General features: G+C 36.0%; 1 protein-coding gene across 4 annotated transcripts in view; it reads left to right on the forward strand.

The window, feature by feature from the left end:
• The window catches only part of RBM6 (RNA binding motif protein 6), a 102,144-nt gene that overhangs the window by 18,718 nt on the left and 58,522 nt on the right, over positions 1 to 24,904 (forward strand). For all 4 annotated transcript variants that reach the window (XM_036737715.1, XM_036737717.1, XM_036737714.1 and 1 more), the window contains exon 5: positions 1,111 to 1,180. In XM_036737715.1, the coding sequence (XP_036593610.1) occupies positions 1,111 to 1,180 (70 nt within the window). The remainder of the gene's footprint in view (positions 1 to 1,110; positions 1,181 to 24,904) is intronic.

The following is a 24,904-nucleotide window of genomic DNA, read 5'->3' on the forward strand; positions in this document are numbered from 1 at the left end:
TATTTCATTGGCCCATCTGTGGTCATATTTGTAGGCTACTCTACATTTGTGTCAGTAGACCCATTTTTCTCATTTCTGGGGTGGAAGAAGTCCCTTTCTGTAGTTTCTCTTGATTAGAATTTAGTTGGGTACAAACTTTAGGGTTTTGCTATGGTAGATGTATAAAACTTAATGGTCTGCCACCTTGGTCAGAAGTCAGGAGATTCATTTTCTCAACTCTTCTACACACCCAGGTTTGGTCATTATATTTAAACAAGTCACTTTTGTTTTATTCCTTTTGTTTACATTGTTGTGGTCCGTGTTTGTTTTATTGCTGGTTTTATTTAAATACTCTTCATCAGTTCATGTAAATCTTCCTATTCCTCTGAATTCTTTATGTTCGTTGTTTTTTTTATAGTACAGTAACATTGCATTATAGTTGTATACCATAAATTGTGTAGCATTCCTCAGCTGATTGGGCATCTACTTTATTTCCACTTCTGTGTTACCACAAAAAATCCTGCTATGAATCCTTTGGTGTATTTGATACCTTTCTGTCTTTGGCCCCTTTGGGTATATATTTGCCTGGCAGGAATATCTCAGGGTTAAAGGGTATGGGCATTTTTAATCACTTTCTAAATAATTCTAAATTGTTTTCAAGAATGGTAGAACTAATTCATAGCCTCACAAAAAGGATATTAATATATCTTTCTTCTGCTGTGTCTAATAATTGTTGTTTCCATCTTTTGTCACTTTTACTAGTTTTCTGGGTGCAGGGTGAAATGTCAAGAGTTGTTTTGCTCTTCACAGCCTTCATACTCTAGTGAGGAAAGGGCTGGTCTTGGAACCTGGAGGATCTACCTCAGACACTGCCTGCCTATCTCTATGAGGTGGGACAGATCATGTAACCCTCTGAACCTTAGCTCTCATACTAAATGAGGGAATTGGACTCCGAGGTTCTGTCCATCTCTGAATATTCTACGATTCTATTGTCAGTGATTTAGAAAAATCTTAGATGTAGTTGTTAATAGTTTGCAATTCTTCTTTTGAGAACTTTGTTCACATCCTTTGAACATTTGTTGGATAAATCATCATCATGATTTTATTCATACCCATGATTTCTTTTTGCAGATTCTTAATGCTTTTCGGACTTCTGATGGGATTCCTGTGAAAGACTTGCAGCTAAAAGATTATAGCTCAGGTGAGGGTTTTTTCTATGTGCACTTGTGCTTCAGCATATGAAAATCCTTGACTATACTGCTACTCAGTAGTGTAACTTATTAATCCCTTTCAAGAAATCACAAATACTATGGCCAGGAACCTTTGTTGGTTCATATGGTGTATTCCCTCAAATATCAGCCTGGTTTAGTGGTAGTTGGGCTTCTTTGTTCCCAAAAGAATTGTCCATCCTTGACCTATTTATGCATCATCCGTGTCTAATGAGATTCTGTGAAAGTAAAATATAAACTTAGTGTTGTAAATATTTGTCTCTGACAACATTTAAAGCAGTCTAAGTTCTTATCTAAACCTTAGGATGTAATATTATAACTTTGGAGTAGGTTTGACTTTTTTCAAAAGTATGTATAGGAACCACACAGTTCATTAAACTTCTAAACACCTAATTATTTTTATAAGTAAATTTCAAAGCCTAATATACTTATTCCCTGTTTCTCAAAAGATTATAGAGTAATTTGCCATATAAAAATCTCTGTTAAACTACATCAAGGTGAGGTTCCAGCTTTCCAGAGAGACTTTTAAAAACTAGTGGTTCCTTTTATGAATTGTAGAGCTTTGTACAATCCCATATCTCTGTAATCCCGTTATATATATTTACATATATATACATATATAACTTATTGACTTTTATATATAAATATAAACATATTCATGTATATAACTTATTTTATTTTCTTTCAAGATGTCACATGGCTGTAAGTTGAACTTAAAGTATAACTTGATAACATTTACTGTATCAAAAATGGTTAAAAATTAGGTAGCACCTTTTTTATGAAGAGGACAATAAAAATTGCAAATGCCAAGTGGGCTGGGTTAAACAGACCTTAATTTAGTCAATCTAAACTTCCATTACCTTGATAACTAATATTATAGGACTCTATAGTAGACAAGTTTTTTTTTAATCCAACATTACAGATGTCTTGTTTTAAATGTAATCACTTGACAGAACTTGGAATTTGCGTAATTGTTAAAAAGAAAGCATTAATTCAATTTACATAACCCACAGTTTATAATTTAGGAATTTTCAGTTTAGTATATCGTGTCAGAAGTAACCATTTTTGGGAACATCTGATATTGCAGCCTTACATTATTAGACATTGCGAATATGTAGGCAGAGAGTGAAAGGAAGCTAGTTCGGGCATATGTTGTCTGGTGTCTGGTGATCCCTATGCTTGGGAGAAATTTGGAAAAGGGAAAATGCTACAAAAAGCGCTTTTAGTACTAAAACACTCAACATATCCTTGGCCTGACTACCAGTTTTTTTCTTGTAAAATGTTTTCAGTTCAGTTCATTAGATTTTATATTTAGTAACTTAAATTTAATTTTGCTATATAAATCAATGGGAAAAATGGATTTGCTTTACAGAAACTTACCTTGCAGCCTGATTTTCTGGAATATATCTACTTTCTGCCCAAGGAATACCTGTATCTGTAGGTGGAGTTGCATTACAAGGAAGAAAAGACATTGGGGTTATAAAGATGCTGAATGATTTTATGCATCTAGTTTGGACTTCAGACAGGTTACCAGCAAAGAAGTATTTCTCTGATATCATTTGAAAACCCATACTCTAGTTTTTAAGTTTGGAAATCTTAGAATTTCCTATGAATGAAAAAATTGTTACTTCTACCCTTCATTGAATGTCAAAAAAGACTTTTACACTGAACTTGTCTCCCCAAAACTGTAGTTTCTCATGTATGCTAACTTTCCATGCTTTAAAAATTCTTGATCTTTGGGGTAGCTAAGGAAATATACTTTCCATTATTTTTATAAGAACAACACAACTGCAGGGGCATTTCTCGAGCAGCTATCTTGGTTCTAAATGTATACTTTGACTCTTAAAGTATTGACCTAATGGAAGAGACTCAGGAGCATTTGTTCTGGCAGACATAACAGAATTGGTTAAATTCGTACTTCATTTCCCCGGCCTTGTTCCCTATCACTCTGATTTAAGTCTTATTACTTCCAGTGTTCAAAGTTCAAGATGTAATGTTGATTTTTTTTAACTTTACGTGTTCATCTCATTCTCTCTTGAATTAGCAGTGTTTGTCAAGAAAATCTTTATATTGTCAGTTAGGAGTGGTTAGTTGTTGGTACTCACAAACTAAATCTTAAAAATAAATGCCAATCCTTGAAAAGATTGAGTCTTTTCCAAAGTCATCGGAAAGACTGGTTAGCTTTTCTATATCTTGAATTAGACAGGTGTTCTGACAAATTTATTGTTTGAAATTTATATGATTGCAAGACTGCTTGCATATGTTTTTCTTTGGGAAAATAACAGTGCCCACAAATGAAAACATCTTTCAGTTTTCTTCAGGCACAGAAATTTAGATGGCAAAAAAGAGACCATGTAGCTATCACTAGCTCAGAATCAATGTTTTCTTAAGAGAGGGATAAAATTATTGCTTGATTGAAGCAATGGGGATGACATCATAAACTGTAAAAGAGAGATTCTTGCTAACTATAGGTTCATTCCCTAAAGTAGGGGGTTCTTAACCTGGAGTCCATAAATTTGACTTTTAAATATTTTGTTAACTGTGTGATTTAACAATCCCGCTGGCAGCTGTTATGGGGGTGAAAGACCAACACAAGCCCAACAACAAGAACGCTACCACTGTGCTGCAAAAGCACAGGTTCTTTTGATCTGCTTTAGTAAGGAAAGCAATGTTAAGGGGTTGACAAGCTTATTTTAATTCATCATACAAATATCATTCAGTTAGTTCAGGGGAAAAAACCAGTACCCTGAACTTCAGAGCAAAATACAAACAAAGTGCAAACATCGACAGACAGACCTTGTCTGATTCAAATCTCAATACATAGTTACCAGAGTTTAACAAAGTCTCAGCATCTGGGTTACAAGCTGGAGGGCTCTTAACTACAGCTTCCCGAGTCTCCACATTAGCACCACCGTGAGTGAGAGCCCCTGCACAAATGGCTCTGTCTTCTCTTTTTATAGTATTTCAGACGTCATCAAACATCATTTGAATGACCAGAACTTAGGCTCCTATGATTGGCTTTTGAGTTAGTATCTCCCCTTAGTACCCTGGGAGCTTCACACCCACATAGGCTTAGCACCTAATAGGGGTTTGGGCCTGGGGCTTAGCACCTAGTAAAACTCAATGAAATACACCGCATTACTCAAGGGAAACAAAAAGCCAAACACTTCAAGGGCGCTTGGTTGAACTAAGTGCTAAGAGCCTATTTTGCTTATCAACACACTGTGTTTCAATATAATTAGTTTCTCATTTGAAAAACATTCTGAGAAAGGGGTCCATAGTTTTTATCAGACTGCTGGAGTCCATGTACAAACTAGTTAAGAATCTGCTCCTGAAATAATTAAGGGCATCTAGTGGTGAAATTATTGAAGCTCATTAAAAAGGGGAAGGTGTAGTAGAAAAAAATAGGCTATTGCATACTTCTCTCTTTGACCATGGGAAAGGTGGCATCTTTTCTATTCTGATTGGGAGAAGAGACTCCAAACCAGCCAACAGAAATATCTGGTTTGCTGGGACAAGGATATTCCTACTAGTCCCTTCCCCTTCTTAGTTCTTATCCTATATATTCACCATTTGGAATTTGGTTTCTCAAGTAGGCTACTAGAAAGAGGTTTTCCATTTATAAATTATTACATTTGGTTGTTTTCTGAGATGTAGTAGAATGAACTTTTTTTTCCCAGGGTTTGACCACTTCTAGTAAGGTGATCGGAAGTTTCAAACTTTTTGAGAAGTGAGAGACTGGATCTTGTGGTGCAGAGAGGTGGCATTGCTTTAGGTCTTTTCTTATTGTTCCCTTAGTTTCCCTTCTCTCTTTTCTCCCCTCCCCCAACTATTACAATGATTAGTTCCAAATTACAGTAATAATTTCATATTAACTTCATTTTTATCACACAATTGTGTGAATGTGTTCTTTGTATATTTGATTATTCCTTTTTATATTTGTGTGGCACCTGCTTTCAAGGGATAATAACTTTTACAAAGCTTTTTTTTTTTAGTTTGGCTTTTTAACCATTATTGGAATGGCAGAGAATGTAGAAAAATGGAAATACAGAGCCAATCACTCAGTCTTGACTACCCCCTTCACAAAAACTTGAAAAACAGAACAATCTCAAATATCATGTTGAGTAATTCTCTTGTGTTCACCACTGATAACTAGTGGCAGTTCACTCTCTGTATGGTGATGTTACTTTAATCTCTGCACACCGAGTACAGCTAGCATATTGAATGAAAATATCTGTGAATTGGAAAGGTTTAAATAATACTTTCTTCAAGTCATTGAAGTTCCTGTAATGAACATGCATTGAAAAACGGGGCTTTTGGAGAATTTTATTACATTTAATTAGAATAATCACAGCATTGTTTTTGTGCTGTTTATAGACAGACATAATGGGTATTTCTTGAAAGAAAATTATTCCAGACCTTGCTTTATGAGTGGTTAGCAAGTGGCAAGGTGGAAAACATAATTTCTGAGTTTTTTTCTAGGCTTTCATAAGCTAGGATTGTGAAGGATATCATTAAAATAGTAGCAACTATGACAGCCCAGTGATTTTCTCTTAGACTTCCCATTATGATCAGTATTTCCATCATTACCCTGTTTGGTTATGGGCAAACTGTCTCTTTGCCTAATCCCCAAACCTGGTTTTTTTTTCTATACTATACCATATCTTATGTCCTTATTTCCTTTACCAGATTGTAGATTCTTTGAAGGCTGGGATCATGTATTATATTTCATTATATGTTGCCCAAATATTAATCACAAAGTAGTTATTTAGTAATGTTTTGAATGAATTATGCCTTTGTTTTGTTAGGCCCTTTGTTAAAAGTAATGCCGCCATCTATTGATTTTGTGCTCTATTTGGTGTGAGTCATTTGAGTCCTGTGTACTTAGTGTTGCCAGTGACTCACTGGAGATACGTCCCTGGCTCCTGCAGCAAGGCCCTCTGGGCCACCATGGAAAAGAAAGCGGGACTAGAGGTAGACTGTGTCCTAGCTCTGGTCAGTGATGTGGTGAAAACTAGCCTTTAGACTGAATGGAGTGTACTGTAATGGAGAGAACGGGGGACGTGGAGTGAGGAGATTGTGCTGTCCACTGTACTCTACCACAGAAGAGGAAGGACACCTGAGCACACATCCTGTCGTAGTCCTTTTAGGTTGAGCTTAGAAAAATCAACTAGGCTGTGTTAAAGTCTAAATTTATTGCACTGTTCCTTTGTTGGTTGCTTGACATTTTAAAACACTTTAGTCAATAGCTGGCAACCAATTGTTAGGCAAAAAATTTGCCATAGCTAATTGGCTATAGTAACTATCCAAAAAGATGCTTTGAACACTTAATTGGTCTAAGTAATGTGTAAAAATGCAGTTGTTTTTATATTTTGATTTGCTTCTTTCGGTATAGTTCCTGGGTGAGATAAAGTTGGAACAGCCTTGATGTCCCAACCTCTGTTTGTTTTGGGGAAACATGATAAAAAGTGTCTCCAGATAAAAGTTAGACAGGTCATAAGGGATATTAATATTGAATTAATTTCTTGTACTTTCAAAAACTAAATTTGGTTATCATGAAATATATGCAACTTCTTGTTTTAATTTAAACTAAGAGAATCCTAAATAATTGTTTATTTGAGAGCTGAAGTTTCTTAAGCAGAATACTTCTTTATCAGTATATTAGAAGTAACAGAACTCTAGTCTCAATTTTTTCTAAGTTTCATAAGAAAGAAGTACTATTGTATGCATACCTCTATTTTGAGAATTCAAGCTTTGATTTTTTTTTTGGTTCTATTTTGACAAAAAAAGATCCTTAGCTTTATGAGGATCATGCAGAATCTTATCTTTTCCTTAAATCAGCTTGTTAGGTGTTAGCTTTTTAGGTTTCTTACTTCAGGCTAGTTATCTTTCTCATTCTATAGGGTGACTTTTAACGAGAGAGTGGCAAGCAAAGTACACTAAATTGGCTCCCCATTTGTGATGGTTGGTATTTTCATATTGCTACCAAAGCAGTGCATATTCTTAGTTCTTGTAATCAAACCCTTCATATGGTATTCATCATTACAGTGCAGCCTGAAGGTTAGGTTTTTGGTGTTCTATCATAGCTCTAGATTCCTATTGGTTTGATTCCCTTCCTGTATTCAGATTAATCAAATTTACTCCCTTGGTTCTGTTTCTTTCCTTCTTTTTTGAAAATGTTTCTGAGTTAATACATCTCTGAAGAGATTGCTTGTGTTTTTAGTTATTTTACTGTAAGACTCAGTTTTTCCTGGTTCACATGAGAGGAATGCATTTATCCACCTTGTAGTGCTGATTGGTTGACTTTGGTTATATCAGAATTATTTTCTTGACATTTTTGAAACTTGTAAGATTTCTCCACTAACATTTGTATGTTATCTTCCTTCTCTAAATGTTTTCTTTTTCCCAGACTTATTTATGTTGATGACACTACCAGCTATCCAGTTTCCCAGGTTGGTTATATCAGAGTCACCCTGACTTCTCTGTTACCTTTGTCATAGTCCATCAGTTTTCAAACCTACTTGATTCTAGCTCTACAACATCCTTCACATCTGTTCCTCTTTCTTCACTCATATGGTCACCTCCCTAGTTCAGGCCTTTATATTCTCCCCTAAAATATTGTAATTACTCTTCATTTATCTCCTGGCTTCTAGTTTTTTCTTTCCTTAATCCATCATCCATATAGCTGCCAAAACATTAAAAAAAATTTTTAATGAATAAAAATTCATTTTTTCTCCCTCCTAACTCCATTTCCCTCCTTGGGGAAAAAAGAAAAACAAAACCCTTGTAACAAACATGCCTAATCAAGCAAAACACATTCTCATCTAGCCCATGGTCAAAAGTATGTTTCTCCTTTTGCATCCTGAGTCCATCATCTCTCTGTCAGGAGGTGGGCAGCTGCCTTCATTATCAGTCTTCTGGAGTTGTGATTGGTCATTGCATTAATCCAAATCCTTAATCTTTCAAAGTTGTTTGTCTTTATAGTCTTACATAAATTGCTCTTCTGGTTTTGGCAAAATAATTTGCTGAAGTACAGGTCTGACCGTGGCACTTGCCTACTTAAGAATTTTCAGTGGTGCTGTTGCTCCTAGGATTAACATTTACCAACCTTGGTGATCTTGCTTTGACCTACCTTTCTCATTTTTTTTCCCATTTCTCCCCATCATATACTCTGCCTTCCAGTGAGCTGCCCTATTTGCAGGGCCCTGAACTCAGGCAGGCTGCCACTCCCCCCCCCCCCCTTTTTTTTGCCTTTGCGCAGGCTCTTCCTTGTGCTTGGAATGTACTTCACTTCCACCTCAGCATCCTTAGCCTCCGTTCAAGATCAACTCATATGTCACCTTCTACAGGAAACTCTTTTGTGATCCTACTAGTTTTTAATAATTTTCTTTCTTCCCTCCATATCTTTGTAAAGTTGTGTACCCCCAGCAGAATGCAAGCTTATTAAGCTTACTTCTTTGTATTGCTAACGCCTTGCACTTGGTAGGTGCTTAATAAATGGTGATTGACTTGAATATATCCTCTTTGTGTGTATATGGCAGAGAGAAATTACCAGTGTAATTCTTTTTTTTTCTGAAGATACAGAAATGTAATGGATCACAATCCACCTGTTTGCTATTTGATTGGCTTTGGCAGTTTATGCTCATTCCTTATTGTGTTACCAAACTGAAAAAGAACTGAAGGGGAGCAGTTCTTTTTAGTCAGTTGTTGACTGTCAGGAGTATGTTTGGGAGACAGCCACATTCTCAGAGTTCAGAACCTTGACATGCCTCCCTCATGTTCAGGCAGTGGGGTGCAGACTGGGAAACCTGACCACAGGTAAGTTGATTTCTTATGTCTTGAGCCTTTTCCTCCAAGAGATAACATTTAATATCCAGCGAGGAATCACTGCCTAGGAAGAGAAAGAAAGCAAAAGATTTTGAAACTTGTTCTCTCTGTGATTTGCACATTTGCACTAAATATTTCTTTTAATTACGTATGATATAACTTGAGTTTTCTTGTCTCTGGAAAAAAATGAGTGCAGCAAGCTGTGCTATCTAGTTGTGAGGGTGGGAATGTTCTTTTACAATGGGAAGGAGTTTTTTTTATGTAAAAAGGAAGATGAAGAGATTGATTAAAAACTGAGTTGAGTGGCTCTACTTCAACAATTTGTTTGCCTAGTAAACCTGTTTTTTCCTAAGGAACTTTAATGGAGAGTAGGATGGATTACTTTCTTTAGTTTTTGTTTATTTGGCAATTTTAATGAATAGTTTACCTTGTAATCCAAATGCCTGTAATTTCCTTGTTTCATTTGTCTGTACCAAGTGTTTTCTTGATATGGTTCTCTGAGTAGAAGGTATCTGCATGTATTTTTCCCACATACTCTAAAGCAGTTTTTACTTTATGTGTAAGAAATCATTGCTAAATACTGATTTCTGAGCGTCAGAAGCATAACGTTCGTGATTGACAGGGCACATTTCAGTTGTAAATAAACTGTGGGTTGCGGCACTGCTGTGTCAGGTATTTCCCTTGAAGGTAGGGGTATGATTTATCTGATGATTTAAAAACAAAGCATGTTTGCTGATAATACCTGTGCTTCAACAACATATTTATTCATTTTGTTTATATGAGGTGGACATGTAATTTGCCTCTTACAAATATTTACTTAGTGGTCATACAGATACTTTCCTGAGAACTTAAAAACTACTTCAGATGTCTGTCTGTTCTCCAAATGAGAATTTAGGTGAAACACTTCAAATGAGTGTTTCTTCAGGTCTCTGATCCTAGTATATAGACTTAGCTACCTCAATAATAAAAATAACTCATATTTATATATCACTTTAAGGTTCACAAAGCACTTTTATCAATAGCTCTATGAGGATAGGTCTTGTAGCCCTGTTTTACAGATGAGAATATACCCTCAGATGATACACAGTAAACTGAAATTTGAACTTAAGTCTTTCAATTCAAAGACCAAAGCACTTTTCATTGCAGTTTGTCTCTCAAGAGATTAAACAAATGAAACTATAGATTAAGAAAAACTTTAGATACATTTGTGATTACTAGAGCCACAACAGGTTAAAGAAAACTAGGATTTAGGGAGGGTACTCTCATTTTTTTTTTTAAGATTGACATGATAGGGAAGGAGATCCATGCTGCCCCACAACAGAACTGGGTGACCTAGGATGACGATTCTTATGTTCCCCATAATTCTTTTCAATGAAATGCCAAGGTAACAAAGTTAAATTGATCTGAGAGTGAACTTTTTTAGTTATAGTGGTGGAATTATTTCTGATAATGTAATCATAGGCTATAAGAGATGGAAGTGATCTTAGAGGTTATCTAGTTCAGTTCGCTTATTTTATGGATGGAGAAACTGAGCCCAGAACCCAGTGACAACCACAGACATCCCTACTATGTCTGTTCTTGCCAGGGTACCACATGGCTTCCTTAAAATTTTTATAAAATAAGTGGAATTATTTTAGTATCACCTGCTTCGTATGCTGCTTCGTTTTTTTTTTGTTTTTAAATTTTAATTAGTGCCTTCTGTTGTTATATTATTTCCAGATAATTCTTTCTCCTTTTTCCTACTTAGCAAGCCATCCCTTGTAACAAAACTTTTTTTTAAAGAAATAGGGAAAAAGCAGTTTAGCAGAACCAACCTATATATCAGCTATATCTGATGGTATATATTACATTGCCTTTTATGGTAGGGAATTGTTATTTTTTTACACCATGAAGTTGCTGTGTAGGTTGGAAAATAGACCTTGATTATCTTTTCAGGCAGTTTTGAAACAGGGAATAGAAGAGATCAGATATTCATCTTTATCTTTGTAATTTCTTCAGAATTTTTAAGTTGTTAGATACCAGTTATTGTTGGTGCTATGAATCATAGATATAACTTTGTTAAAGTGCTTGAATGTGCAATTGGATATATTTAAAATTCCTTGTTTGGGAGGTATACATATATACAATATTCGTAAAAGAATTGATATGTTTGTGCTAACTACTTATCCAATATTGCCTCTAATAGGCATGATGGTCATAGTAGGAAATCCAAGATGTAAGAAAGATGATTCAAATTTACCTGAAAATTGCAATTTTGAGTTTAAAAATACATTATGATAAGCTTTCCAAATGTTCTGATTAAAGAAGTTTGGTTTCTGAAACTACAAAAGTAATTTTGATATACATGAATAAGAGTTACTTACAGGTAAATCATTAGGGACCACTAATTTAGGTCCTTTAGATTTTTGGTCCAGATTATCTTTTGTCATGAAATTCTTTTTCATAGTTTGAAAATAATGTCCAGCAAACTCAGAAGTAGCAAGGAGACCCTGTCTCACTGGTAGGAAGTAACTGTTGTACAACTTAAGAAGCCCAGAACCACACACCAACTGAAACTGCAGTTTTCTTATGTCTCATTTGGAAAGGAATTCAACAAATGATGATAAAGTTAAGGTCTCTTTAGACTCTAAATGATGATGTCTTAAGTTTCTCTCGTACTTTTCTCCAAAGAGCTCAGAATTGATCACAAACATTATCTCATTCATGATATTTTTAAGAGCTAAATGTTACTGGAAATTCCAAGTTTCCTAAGTTTCTTTAAATTTGTGAATGCAAACAGTATCATTGTAGCTTTCTTGGTGATGTTTTTAAATGAGGTGAGCGTATAAATGTTCTGAGTTGTCTCCTTCATTTAAAGAGGTCAAAGTGAAGATATTGAGGACTTCTGGCTTTTGCTAATAAGACATGTGAAACTGAAATGTCCATGTACCCCACAGAATAATTTCATGGATTAGTTTTACCCAATTTGAGAGCTACTAAGATGGGTCCATGGAAAATTTCCTGTGGATAGGAAAAGTAGCTTAAATCTTTTCCTTTTGATGATTATAAAGTGTTTTGCCTGACCTCAGATAATAGTGGTGAATGACATACTGGTCAGACTTTTAGGCTATCTATCCATTGTGCCTATGAATGAAAACCTTCCATAGGACTTTGAACATTCACGTGTGATAGGCAGCATTGTTATTTTATTCTTGACTGGACTACATTAAATGTAATGTGAAGTCAGATGACTCAAGCCTCACTTTTTTTGGCTGCTAAGATTTCCTACTGATCCAGCTTTCATACTTCCAAGTAGCTTGGGTAGGTTTATTTTCATCATGTTGAGAACGCTAACATGTACCTGAATAATACATAGTCATTCATTCCTTAAGTTCTATCAGAATTATTTACCTTTATATTTAGTGATAGATATGTTGTGAACCCAGAGAATCGACGTGAGATATTAACAAAACTTGGATGGTTTATGCTGTGGATAGGAACATAATTGGAGAATACATTGATCTTTATGGAAAACTAAATAAAAATTTCTTCCTCTTCATGTTTGCAAATTCATGTAGGTAAACGGTTTTAGAGTTATATAGGAGAACCAGGTATAGCCTAATTGGAAAAAAAAATTTACTTGCTGTTACTTTGAAACTGGAGAAAGCTATTTTCAACCAAGAGTCTGGGTTTCATACTTATGGTTGGGTAAGCTGTTTAGAAATGAGCTCCGAGGAGAGGTGGCTGGTAGAGGTTATGCCAGCTTAAACCACAAGTGTATTTGGGAAGCCAGGAGGCATTCTTCCAGGGCTGGGTGACCCTTGAGGAGGCAGAGGATGGACGCTGTGGCTGAGTGGAGAGCGGCACGCCCAGAGAGGAATCCCATGAAGCGGAGCTGGAGGGATCAGGTGAGCCTGGGGTGGAGATAGTGGTAGCAGAAGGAGAATTTTGATTCTCTGCAAACTTACTTTAAGCGTACATGGGGATCATCGGCTTTTTTTTTTGTTTTGTTTTCGTTTTTGTTATTCTTTTTCAAGTTTTTCACTGTAGGAAGTCTAAATGGAGGGGGAGCTTTGAGAGTGTATTTGGGGTACTGACCCTCCTTGCAAATGGGTGCTATCATTTGAGAGGTGAATTTGGTGTAAATACTAGGATTAGAAGAAAGCTTGATGAAGTGAAGGGCTTTGAAGAAAAATCTCTCACTTAGCTTGTGTCAGGTTTAGACTGTTTTTAGAGCATCTTTAGGGTAGATTGGCTATTTGTTAGAATGGAAAAAAAAAAAACCCCGAAACAAATGGGCATTGGATACTGTTCATTTGAGATCACTGCAGACTTAAAGTGATAGTGAGACATGAAGGTTTAGTGTACCCTGAGAGCATCAAGTTTTGTCAGGAAATGAGGAAAGGTGGAACAGTAGAGAGTACTTGCCCACATGGGTGAGATGTTTGCTAATAAGGCTAGGTTTTGTTGCTAAGTTTTAAAAAAAAGGGCCAAAATAATTTCTTTAGAAGCCTGAAATTCAGGATTTGGTTTTAACATTTCAAGAACAGTGTGCGTTCATTTGGGTAGCCTTACATAAGGTGAACCCTACTTCTATATCGTGGGAGCTGATAGGTTCTTTAATTTGCTAAATCCCCTTCTGTTGCCTTAAAACATCTTTGTTGCTGTGGAGGTCACCTTACATTGAAATTCTGTATCTCAGTCAGCAAGGATTGATGGTGGTGGTGGTAGGTTATATTTATATCATCATGGGCTAATCTTGAGTTCCCCCTGCATGCTAGATCTGAGTTGGAGCTCTCCAGGCTTTAAAAGTGGAGTCCCATTCAGACTCTAAACATTAGCTACAAAATACATTGTTTTAGGGCCCTAAGAAACTTTGTAATAATTTGAACAAAGTAACAATGCCATATCACAATGTCAGGATCTTTTTTTTTTTTTTTTTGGTTCAGGAGAACTGCCATCTTGGTAAGTTCTGATTAGTAGGTTACACAAGGATTTTGTTCAAGGACAGTGACCTTAGTGACATTTCTAACACAGAGCAGTAAGTAGGCTAGATATTTTAGGGAATACAGCATGGTAAATCTAAAATCACCCAATTATGTTCTTTAAGGCTGAGATAAAAAAATTAAAATTAATATACCCCTCTGTAAAGGGAAATTCATTTTTAAAATATACTGTATTTGTTGGAATATAGGTCACATTTTTTCATCATAAAATGAATACAGTCCACAATCAGTATTATTTTTCAGTGTTTACCTATGTATATTTTTTTCTTCCAAAGCTAGTGAGGCGACTTAGATTCAGACCAAAGTAATAGTGTATCAGAGGTGGCAGGGATGTTTAATTTTGTGTGGGAGGATGAGAGGGCCCATGCATTTCAGTTGAGTACATTTGGGTGTATATGGGGTTTGCGCAATTTCCCCCTTTTTAACCTCTGTATCCACCATCACATTCCTAAAGGAAATAGAGGATGTTGTACATGCTCTGAGGAGCTTTTTAATATCTTAAGAAACTTCCATGTTTCCCTACTTTATTTACCCATTAGGGGTTTGAATTCATGATGCCCAAAGATGCTGTTTCTGTCAGCTCTTGGCTGCTGCCAGAGCCCTCTGATATTTTGGGCATTCATATTTTTATAAGACCTTGCAAAAGGTCATCTTTTAAGTTATTGAGTGGGTGGTGGGAATTTTTGATGGATATCAGCATATTAAATTAATTTTTTTGTTTTCTATTTCAGAAGAGAATCAGTACCTACAGGTTCATCCCCCTGAAGTTTGGGTATGTGGCCACACTGTAGTTTTGCCTGAGAAAAGGGTATGGTGCCAGCCGTATGGAACACAATTAGGGATAGCTTCCAGCAGAGCTCGGGTCTCCTGGCTTGGTACAAGAGAGATGCTATGGGACCAGTTATTGCCCCTCATCCAGTCAGTGATACAGCAGGGGATTTCGCCAAATGTGATAATAATTCACTTAGGGGAAAATGACTTACTTAGTCCAGCAGACTAAGTTAGGCCTAATAATCACCATGAAAAATGATTTGATAAAATTACGTAGCACCTTTCCTAAAGCAAAGATTATATGGTCAGCTTTACTTCCCAGGAGGATATGGCCAGGGGCCCAGAAACCTGGGGCAGTTGATAAAGCCAGGAAGGCACTGATCAAAGAACTTTCTAAGTTTTGTAGCCTCTTTGGGATTTCTGTGTTGAGACATGATCAAATCGTCTATTCTTCCCCAGAGCTATTTAGCCAAGATGGAGTTCATCTGTCTGCGATTGGGGAAGGCATTTTTAATGCCAATCTGCGGGAAGCAATTGAAGCTTGTTTATAACTCACTTCTATTGCTTTGCTGAGTTCCTCTCCCTTTTTTAGGTGGAATTAATCCTTGCTTTGTAGCTTTATCTCTAATTCTTTCTTGTCCCTCCTGCTGAACAAGTCATTTGCTTTTGGACAAGTCTTCCAATTTTAATAAGGCTACAGTGGGGATTCTGGTGCCTCCTTGAGATTAGAGGGACTCCTTTTGTACTGTCTTCCTTTGTGTGGGACAGATATTGAGAAGGTAGGGCTTCCGTTATTAAACCTGTGTCTTGGCTCCAGATTTGGGGACCATTTGCTTCACTGCTTTAACCCAAAAGGAAGAATAATGTTTGTGTAAGTTTTCAAAAGAGAACAAGCAGAGACCATTCCTAAAAGATGTTTACAGGGTTTTGTTGTTATAGTTGTTATTATAACGGGCTCTTTCCTGCCTTCTGCAACTTTACCCAAGAGCTGTGCTCACTCTTTTCGCCAGCATTTTCCCACCCCCTCACATTCAGAATGTAAAACAAAGCATTTGTATTTCTTTTGTATGTAATTAAGTGACTTTTCTAAATGACTGAAGATAAGCCTCCTAATAAATTAATTCATCACTTCATGTAAAGATATATTATTTAGCATTTCTATTTATGAGGGCTATGGATATTCATTGGCTATCAGCACAAGTGTATATGATGTTATGTTCTGCACCAATGCCTTTGTGGGAGGGTCATTTTGTTGATGATTCTTAGGCTCGATTCATTCCAGATATTATATAGCTATAATGTTATTGTAGGATTTTGTTCTTAATAAAGTTGTAACTTGGAACCTTGTAAACTTGTGATTTATTCTTTTGTGTCTTTATTTTTAGTGTAATAAGCAACAGAACCACCTCCAATCTTAACAGTCTGTTTTTCTTCATAAGAAATGATTTAGATATTTGCTAATGATTTCATGAAAGTCTCTTCACTAAAGGCAAATGTTTTATGGAGTTCATTGGTGGGAAGTGGTATGGAGTGATCTCTCTCACACACATACACAAAATTAATGTAACAACTATCTTTCTTGTCTTTACCTGTTGAATTCCCTTTTAAATTTTAAAGCCCGGCTCAAAATGGTATCTTCTCCAGGAAGTCCTGCCTGGTCTATGTCTCTTCCCAAGTTCCCCAGGACTTCAGTAACAATTTGTTTTGTAGTTCTTTAATATACTTAGTGTGTGATTTTTATTATAGTTACCTGAGCTTTTGTCTTATCCCCTATTAGATTTTGAGCTACATCAAGACAGAGAGTTGTTCTTATCTAAGTTATCTTCCTCAGTGTGCAACACAAAATAGATGTTTAATAAATTTTATTGAGTAAACAAATTAACCTTCGTATGACTAAAATCATAAATAGGCTTCCAAAACATAACTTTAAATTAACTGTGGATAATCAACATACACACCCTGCAGTGATCCTTAACTGACCAGCCAGCAAGAGGGAAAGAATTTTTTTAAAGATACAAACAGTGTTAAAAGCCCAAACAAGCCTGACCTGAAAGGCAACAGCCTTCCGGAAGAAGAAAGATCAGCAAATAGTAAATCCGCTTGGAAATACATGAGCTTGAGTGAAGTAGAAACTGAAAGGATAAGTTCTCTGTTAGAAGGTGGAATAAAGGAATAAAGAATAATGCAGTCACCTAACTCTTAGGGCCATATGAAAGAGTGCTCATTTGTCTAATTAACTCTCTAGGTATACTTAAAACAATGAAATAATGCCAGTCTCTAAAATATAGATGGGTAGCAAGAGGATTGTCTGACTCCACTTAAAGATCCACTTTGTTTAATCATGACCAGATCGATGATTTAGGACATTTGTTCCGCTCTCTGTCTTAGGCAAGTTTCTCCTCCATATGTGGTATTACTTAATGCCTTTTTAATCTAATTCAGGGGTGGAGAACCTGCAGCTTTGAGGGCTCATGTGGACCTCAAGTGTGGCCCTTTGATTGAATCCAAACTTCATAGAACAAATCACCTTTTTAAAAGGATTTGTTCTGTAAAACTTGGACTCAGTCAAAAAGCCATACCCAAGGACCTAGAAGGCCACATGCGGCTTCAAGGCCTCAGGTTCCTTAGCCCTGGAGGTATTTTTATCTTCATAGGATTTTAAAATAATTAATGAAGCAATTTTGGAATATTTTGTGTTCCTCAGAAAGAAATTGTTCTTTAAGTAACAAGTATTGAGTAATTTAAACAGTTATTTGAACTGACTCAGCATATTAACAGCCAGATATGAGAAGTAGCCTAATGTCTCTCCATTTGGAGAACTTAGAAGTTCTTTACTGTACATTATTGGTTTCTCCTGAGATACCTTCCTCCTCCCCACCTCTCCACCTGCTTATAGCATGATGCCCGACACTGTTTTCATGCTGGGGAGCATACATTCTGGAAAACAAAAGTCTGGTTGATTTTTTTATTCCAATATATTTTGTAGTTTCATAAAGTGATTAGAAAGCAAATAATGTTCTCTTGTTAGTACGCTGTAATTTTAATGCCTCTGGTGAATTTGAGTCTAGCAAAAATCAGTGATGGGTTTAATATTAGTGCTAAAGGTACATTTAGGGGTATTAGTAGAAAGCTTTATAATAATTCTCCTTCCTACTCTAAGGCTCTGTAAGTCTGATCTGGACTGAAGGCTGGTGATTAATTATAGGATTGCATTTCTAAACCACAAAAAATGGGGGATTATTGAGGGATGGTGGTAGTATGTTTTTAATGTATCAAATGGCTAAGAATTGGTGATTGGAGGAGCAGAACGAATATTAATATGTTTCATAAGCTTGGGTTTAGATTTTCATGGTAATATAGCAGTTGAAATTTGAATTTTTAAATTTCTTTTTTTTTTATGCTTCTAAGTCTCTGAACTAAATCTTATCTAGATTCTTTGTTACTACCTGGACTAATGAAATCCCTACATCTAGTTGAGACCTTGCTCTAGCTTGCTGCGGTGCAGCTGTGTGTTATTTGGTTGTAAAGTTGTTCTGTTACCTTCTGTGTTTGTGTTGTTTTGTGTGGAAAATGGTAGGCAATTTCCAGAGTTTACATATTCATACAAAACTAACAAACATTCTGGTCATTAAGGGAAAATGTAAAAGAAAATGTATCTTGGATTAATTAATGCAGCTTCTAAAAATGATCTAGTAAAAAGTAATATTTGATATATAGGTTTTAATTTTTCTGATCTTGTTAAGAATGTTGTGTTTGCTCTTCAAGTTGTTACCTATATTCTGTTCAAAGAAAGTAAAGTACTGATTTACTAACATGTCTTCGTGTATATGTATATCTAGCTATATATCTCCACATGTATATATTTATTGGGAGGATATGCTGATTGCATCCCATCCCAGAACATTGTAGGGTCTCCTCATGTCTTTAAAAGTCAGGAAGTTGGCTTAGTAATCCATATAGGAAAACTAAGTGGGTGAAAAATGCCTACTATCCAGGCATGCAGTTGGATGTCCAGTTTGGTGAATATGTGCTATTGCACAGTTACTGTAGAGGAATGATGAATTGTGCCCAGACTTGGAGTAATAGACTAGGCTAGATTTCATCTGGTAAATTGCAGTGATTTTTTTTTAAATAATCTTGAGATGTTCACTTATGCATACTCTGTTTTTAAAAACACAAATAATCTCCTGCTGAAGCTGTATTATTCCATGTCTTGGGAACACCATTTTCCTCAAGGAATCAAAGTTGTGGGTGAGTCAAAAGGTAGTGAAAAGATGTATGATGGGCATAAATAGATGTTAACCTGTGTCATTGATGACCTAAGTAGTATAAGGAAATACAGCTTCAGAAAAGAAGGAGGGCTGGTCATGTAATGAGAACAGGGAATGACAGCCAAATAAACTGTTTCATTGGTACCCATAAAAAGTAACAAAACCTTCAGGAAGGTCTCTAATACATTGAGTAGCTCACCTGAGGAAGAACTATGGAAGAATATGAGTAAGAATTGCATAGGATTAGAAGGCTTATGTGGGTTATAATCTGCACCAATGGAAGGAGTATCCTCATTGAAAAGATTACAGGGTCTCCTAAAATATTGAAGTACCTCTTTTTAAAATACCCATTTCCCAACTTTTCTACTACTGAGTTATTGAAATTGCTTATTTGGCTCACTGGAACAGCAAATGTTATATTTAGAATTATAGGCAGACATTTCTCTGTGCATTGATGCTGTTGCCCCTACTGGGCTTTTTGACTGGCTAGACTTAAGCAGGGATAGACTTGGATCTTGTATGTGATAAACTTAATGGATTACTTAATAGCAAATTTACTATAACTCATTGCGCGGTGTATGTGAGAGGAGAAACAGCAGTATGCTAAAAATGAGTAAATGAAGTGATAATTTATCTATTGTGTGTTAGAAGGAAGAATTGACAAAAGATGTGGGTCACTGTTGGACAGTGATTTTGCCTGGTGAGCCAGATTGGTGGTGAACAAATGTATGTTAGGATGTTAATGGTATCATTTTGGCACAAATGACAAAAGGACCATTTTGTCGATCCTGAACTAAGTTAATCTTGATTATATGTTTTTAGTGGCTAAGGATACTGTGGTACGAAATGTCATGGGCCAAAGGCAGTGATTTCTTTTCATGTTATTTATGCTAGTTTCATACTGACTTAATGGAAGACAGCAAGCTCAGTTTCATTGCCTCTGTGAACTTTTCTTTTTGCCTACTCCCAGCTAGAAGTGATCCCACCCTTTTCTGAGCTGAGAGTGAAAAGGTTTTTTTTTTCATATATTGTAATTTGTATTAACTCATTTGGTACTGATTATATTCTATCTTGTATCATAGTTATTTGAGTACCTGTCATTTCTTCTACTAGATTGATCTTCTTGAGACAGGGATAGGATTTTATTCATTGATAAATCTTTCAGAGTCCAGTCCATTGTTTTGCATATAGATTGTGTGATAAATATTGCATACTATTGACAGTAATCATATGAATGCCATCTTTTGTAAAGCAGACCCACTGACAAATTGAAATGATCCTAGGGAACAGTCTTTGTGTAGCAGTACATGATATTTTGCACTTCATTTCATAACCAGTTTGTGCTATTGAAGAACTAGATACATAGTATCATGTACAATTTTCAAACATAGTAACAAGTGGCCTGTGAATGCCCTTCCATCAGTTTTTTATTTTAAGTCAACAAACCTTTTATATAGTTGACAGGAAATAGAATTGAAAGTGCTTGTAAAATGTCACAGATTTGCTTAAATGGTGTTGTCAAAGTGATGGATTTCATGTTTGTTATTGAAATTGGAAAATCTCCCATTCTGCAGGTGAGTATTGCAATGAAGGCTATAATAGCTGCACCCAGTAAAATTATTTAACAGATCAGAAGGAATTGCTAACATTCCTGAGTTTGTTGTGGCATCCTTGATCCCGTTGGTAGAAATTCTGGTGGTCTGGTAAATTCTGCTTTGTTTATGCCTAAAATCCCTGACTTAAAGGGAATACTTTACTTTTTTTTAACTCCTAAAATTTATGAGAAACCTTTTCTATAGCTGAGAAGTGATACTCACTTTTGGGAATAAGCAGAATGAAAGTTAAATAGTTGAGAGTCTTTTGAGTCAATTGCTATTTGTGTTATTTTTAAAAATATTCATAGCACTTTAGAGTATTTAGGCACTTGAAAAACCCTCTTGTTTATGCCACCTGAAAAAGTAGTTAGAAAAGAGAGTATGCATGCTCTTTTTTTCTTATATAATACAGAAGCCCATTAAAGATCCAAATCATAGATGCTTTTTTTTTTAATATAAATGCTTTTTTAATTGAATTGAATTATTTCTAGGGTAACTTTATTTGGTGCTGATCAAGTAACCAAATTCTCTGAAGTCCGTCAAACTAACTCCAATATTTTTATTTGAATTTTATTTGAATGTCCATTTTCCCATCTCTTATTGTGCCATTGTGTCTTGTCTTTTAAGAAGGACACAGGCTTCTCAAGAATCTGCAAGTGTTTAATATTTGCATTCTATGTTAGAATCTGGGTTTTACCAGATTATTGTGTGAAGTTAATGCAGTGGGTCTATATTAGATAAACAATGCTATAGGAACATTTGGGGGTGATATTGAAGAGAGGATTCATGAATTTGGAAGGGGATTGGACTAGAAGACAAAAGAAAGACTTTATTATTAAGTACCACTTGTTTGAAAAATCCAAGGATTTGCTTACTGTCATTGTCATAAGCAACAAGTACTACTATGGCTTTTCTGAGAATTCCACAATGGTGGCAGTTGAATGGTTGTGTGTTTTGGATGTACGTAAAGTGTTTTTAGGTTTCTTTACCTCGTATATCCCCTTAAAGCACCTGCATCATTCACCACAAATACTCTTCCTGAGAAGAAGAGAACAGGTGGTAAGTGGAGGTAGGGAAGAGCTAGAACTCTAATTTGTTTTGACACATTTTTCTACTTCTTCCCTGTTTTCACCTTTTCTTGTGAGCAGCCTAAAGACGTGCATGAAGCCATTCCTATATCAGTGAGCACAACTGAAGTGAGGTGACTGGAATCATGTGTCCGTTATTTCAGCTTTACAAATAAGTACCAAGGAGTACCAGCCCGCCAGAATGTTTTAGTATCCCAGTTATCTCAGTTTGTGAGTTGCCTTAACATTCATCTTCCTGTCTTCTTTGTGTGCCACATATATAGTACGAGATGATTTCTTTCACATCTGATTCAGTACATTATCTTAGCAATGTCCTCATTTCTACCCCAGAGAAAAAAGAATAAGACAGAAAGGGCTTGTATTTGTTAATCAAATTCTAAAATCAACCTTTTGATGTTTTCAATTTAGTTTCATTTAGTTATATTGAATACTTTATATTGAATACTTAACAAGTCCCCAAATCTCAGTCCATGCCATGTTTTTTCCTTCTTCAGAGTGATCTCTGGGGCGCTGAATAGTTGTATGATAACTTTCTACTTGTGCTTCCTGATTTCTATGACAGCTAAATCCTTTTTAGTTCTAGACTTTTAGGATAATTCAGATCAGCAACCAGTATACAGGTGGAAATCTATAATTTCTGTCACTAGAGAGAGGCTGCTGCTAACTAATTTGCTCACATAAAAGCTACAGCCCAGTGATAGTATGGGGTGGAAGAATAGTTGTCAAAATACCTTTTTTTCTTCAAACATTTCATTTAGCATCAGACATGCTAGAACCTTGTCATAATCTCCCATAGTTAGGAATGTGGTATAATACGGGGTTGATACACTTTTCTTTGAGCAGTAATAGATGCGTAGAGGTAACAGAGTATCCTCAGATGCTTTGAACACAACTTGCAATTTTTCACTTCTCGGTGATTTTGTTGGCCCCTAGTGTAATTTGAATGTTTTGTGGCCCTCTGAGAGCCTTACATAATAGCCCTTCTCCTGGCCCCAACTTTCTCCTTCCTTCTTGGAATCTGTAAGTTCTGGGTTTTTGCAACTTGTGCTCATAAATTCCTTGTCGGTTTCATATTGTGGTTTTAGATCGGTATAACTGCCTTTGTGTTTACTTGTCTTTGGGACATTCTGTGTAGGCATGTAGCAAAAGCATGAATGAGATCGAAGCTCCCTGTTAAATAGCCAACTGTTTGTGATTGCTAACATATATTTGAGACATTTGTAATAGGTATTTGCTGGTGGGGAGGACTAAATTACTTTTACCACTCTACCTGCTTTTCTTTAGAGGAATTTAAAGCCCTTTTTAATTATTAAACTACCAAAAGTATTTCCTTACTGGTGCATTGGGTTTGATTTAGAAAGGGTTTAGTGGCAGATGTAGTTCCATCTTTGAAGTACAAGTATAAAATATTCTGAGGGCACCCTGAATTTTATTTTTCTCCAGTGGATTGGTAGAAAGAATTCTGAATTTGGTGTCGTAGAACCTTGCTTCAAATATTGGCTCTGTCAGTTAGCTAGCTTTGTGACCTTGGGCAAAAAAACTCTTAAATTTTTTGGGCCTCAATTTCCTCATCTGTTAAATTAAGAAGGTGTACTTGATGGCTTGTAAGGACCCTTTTAGCTCCAAGTCCCATGATCCAGGATTCGAGTGCAGTTGGTGGCTAAAAGGTTCCTTTTGTGGGACATAAAATCTATTTCTTATTATAGGGATAATATTGAGATTTCTAGAAGCCTTTATTTCCTTATATTGGTCATTAATTCTTTAGAGATAGAAAAAGTACTCTAGTCCTTTGAGTTTGTACCCCTTGGACATTTCTTAGTAAACCTGCAGCACTCCTAAGTTCTAATATCAAGACTTTTTTTTTTTTTTACAGCTAATGTGATGACTCAAACATGACTGATCCAGAACTGACTATTGCTCCCTTAGGAATTTTTTAGTTCTAATAGGAAGATAATGCATTCATCTCAGACAAATAAACTGCTGACCTCCTGCTTCAGGCACCATTGTACACATGCACACATGCACACAGTATGTGTATGTACACATGCACGGCACAGACACATATACTGTCTCCACTGAAGGCTGTGCCTTAATTTCAGTTGCTCATGCTTTTGAGATGAGAACTAGTGATCTTGACGTAGCTTCTTTCCCCTTATATTCTCCTACTCTGTTTTTGTCACTGTCCCCTGCTTCAACTTTATTTTTTCTGTTTTCAGTTAGTTTGTCCTAGTTGTTTTAGCCACCGGTATCTTGACTCAGTGTTGTCAAACTCCTACTACATTAACATTTTGTCCCCAAATTGTCATTAGTTACCATAACATTTCTCTTTTCTTGGAGCTTCGTTCTTACCTAAATTACCTCCTTTCTGCCTTGTGTTCCACTTGTATAATATTACATCTAGCTTCACATTGTCCCCATCCTTTGCAGTAGTCCGGGAAGCATGGAAATCATGATCAGTTTGCAAATATGATACCCTTCCACAGAGCTTATATAATCACATGTTGTTTCCTGCTCCTCAGAACATCAATTTTTCTATCTGTAAAATGGAGGTAATACTTGAATTACTTAGTTCACAGGGTTTATTATAAAGATAAAATGGGATTATGAATGTAAAATGTGAAGTACTTTGTATCTCAAAAATGTCTTATAAATGTTAGCTGTTGGAATAATTTGCCAGTGGCATGGAAAATCTAAAACAAGTTAAGAGTTTGAGAGTTTGAGAGAATAGATACTTTCCTCTATCTTGTAAATAACACCTTGCTTGTTTGAGTGGGCAGGAATGGCTACAAATGTGTTCTGTACTTCTTACATAGATTTCACGTTTTGAAAACTAGCACACCAACTAATCTCACAAGCCCACTTCTTTTTCCTTTGTGTATGTGAATGACATTGGACTTAGAAAAAATTATACAAAAGAGGGCTGAAGTGGCCTTTGCCAAGCAGAAATCTCCTGAGTCATTAGGAAAAAGACATAGCTGCCCTATTATATCTCTATACTTTTGTTCTCTGCAAAGGTGGTCTTTCTCTGGGAAGTATGTGTGACCCTGCCAGGTTTTCTTTGGGATGATCCCTCTTCTTCACAGAGTCAGTTTTTTCCAGATACTTGCCTCCTGCTGACTTTCTTTTTTCCAGGGCACTCAACCTGTTCTTAAATGTTGC

Source organism: Trichosurus vulpecula, chromosome 9 (genome assembly GCF_011100635.1).
Source record: "Trichosurus vulpecula isolate mTriVul1 chromosome 9, mTriVul1.pri, whole genome shotgun sequence".
Lineage (NCBI taxonomy): Eukaryota > Metazoa > Chordata > Mammalia > Diprotodontia > Phalangeridae > Trichosurus > Trichosurus vulpecula.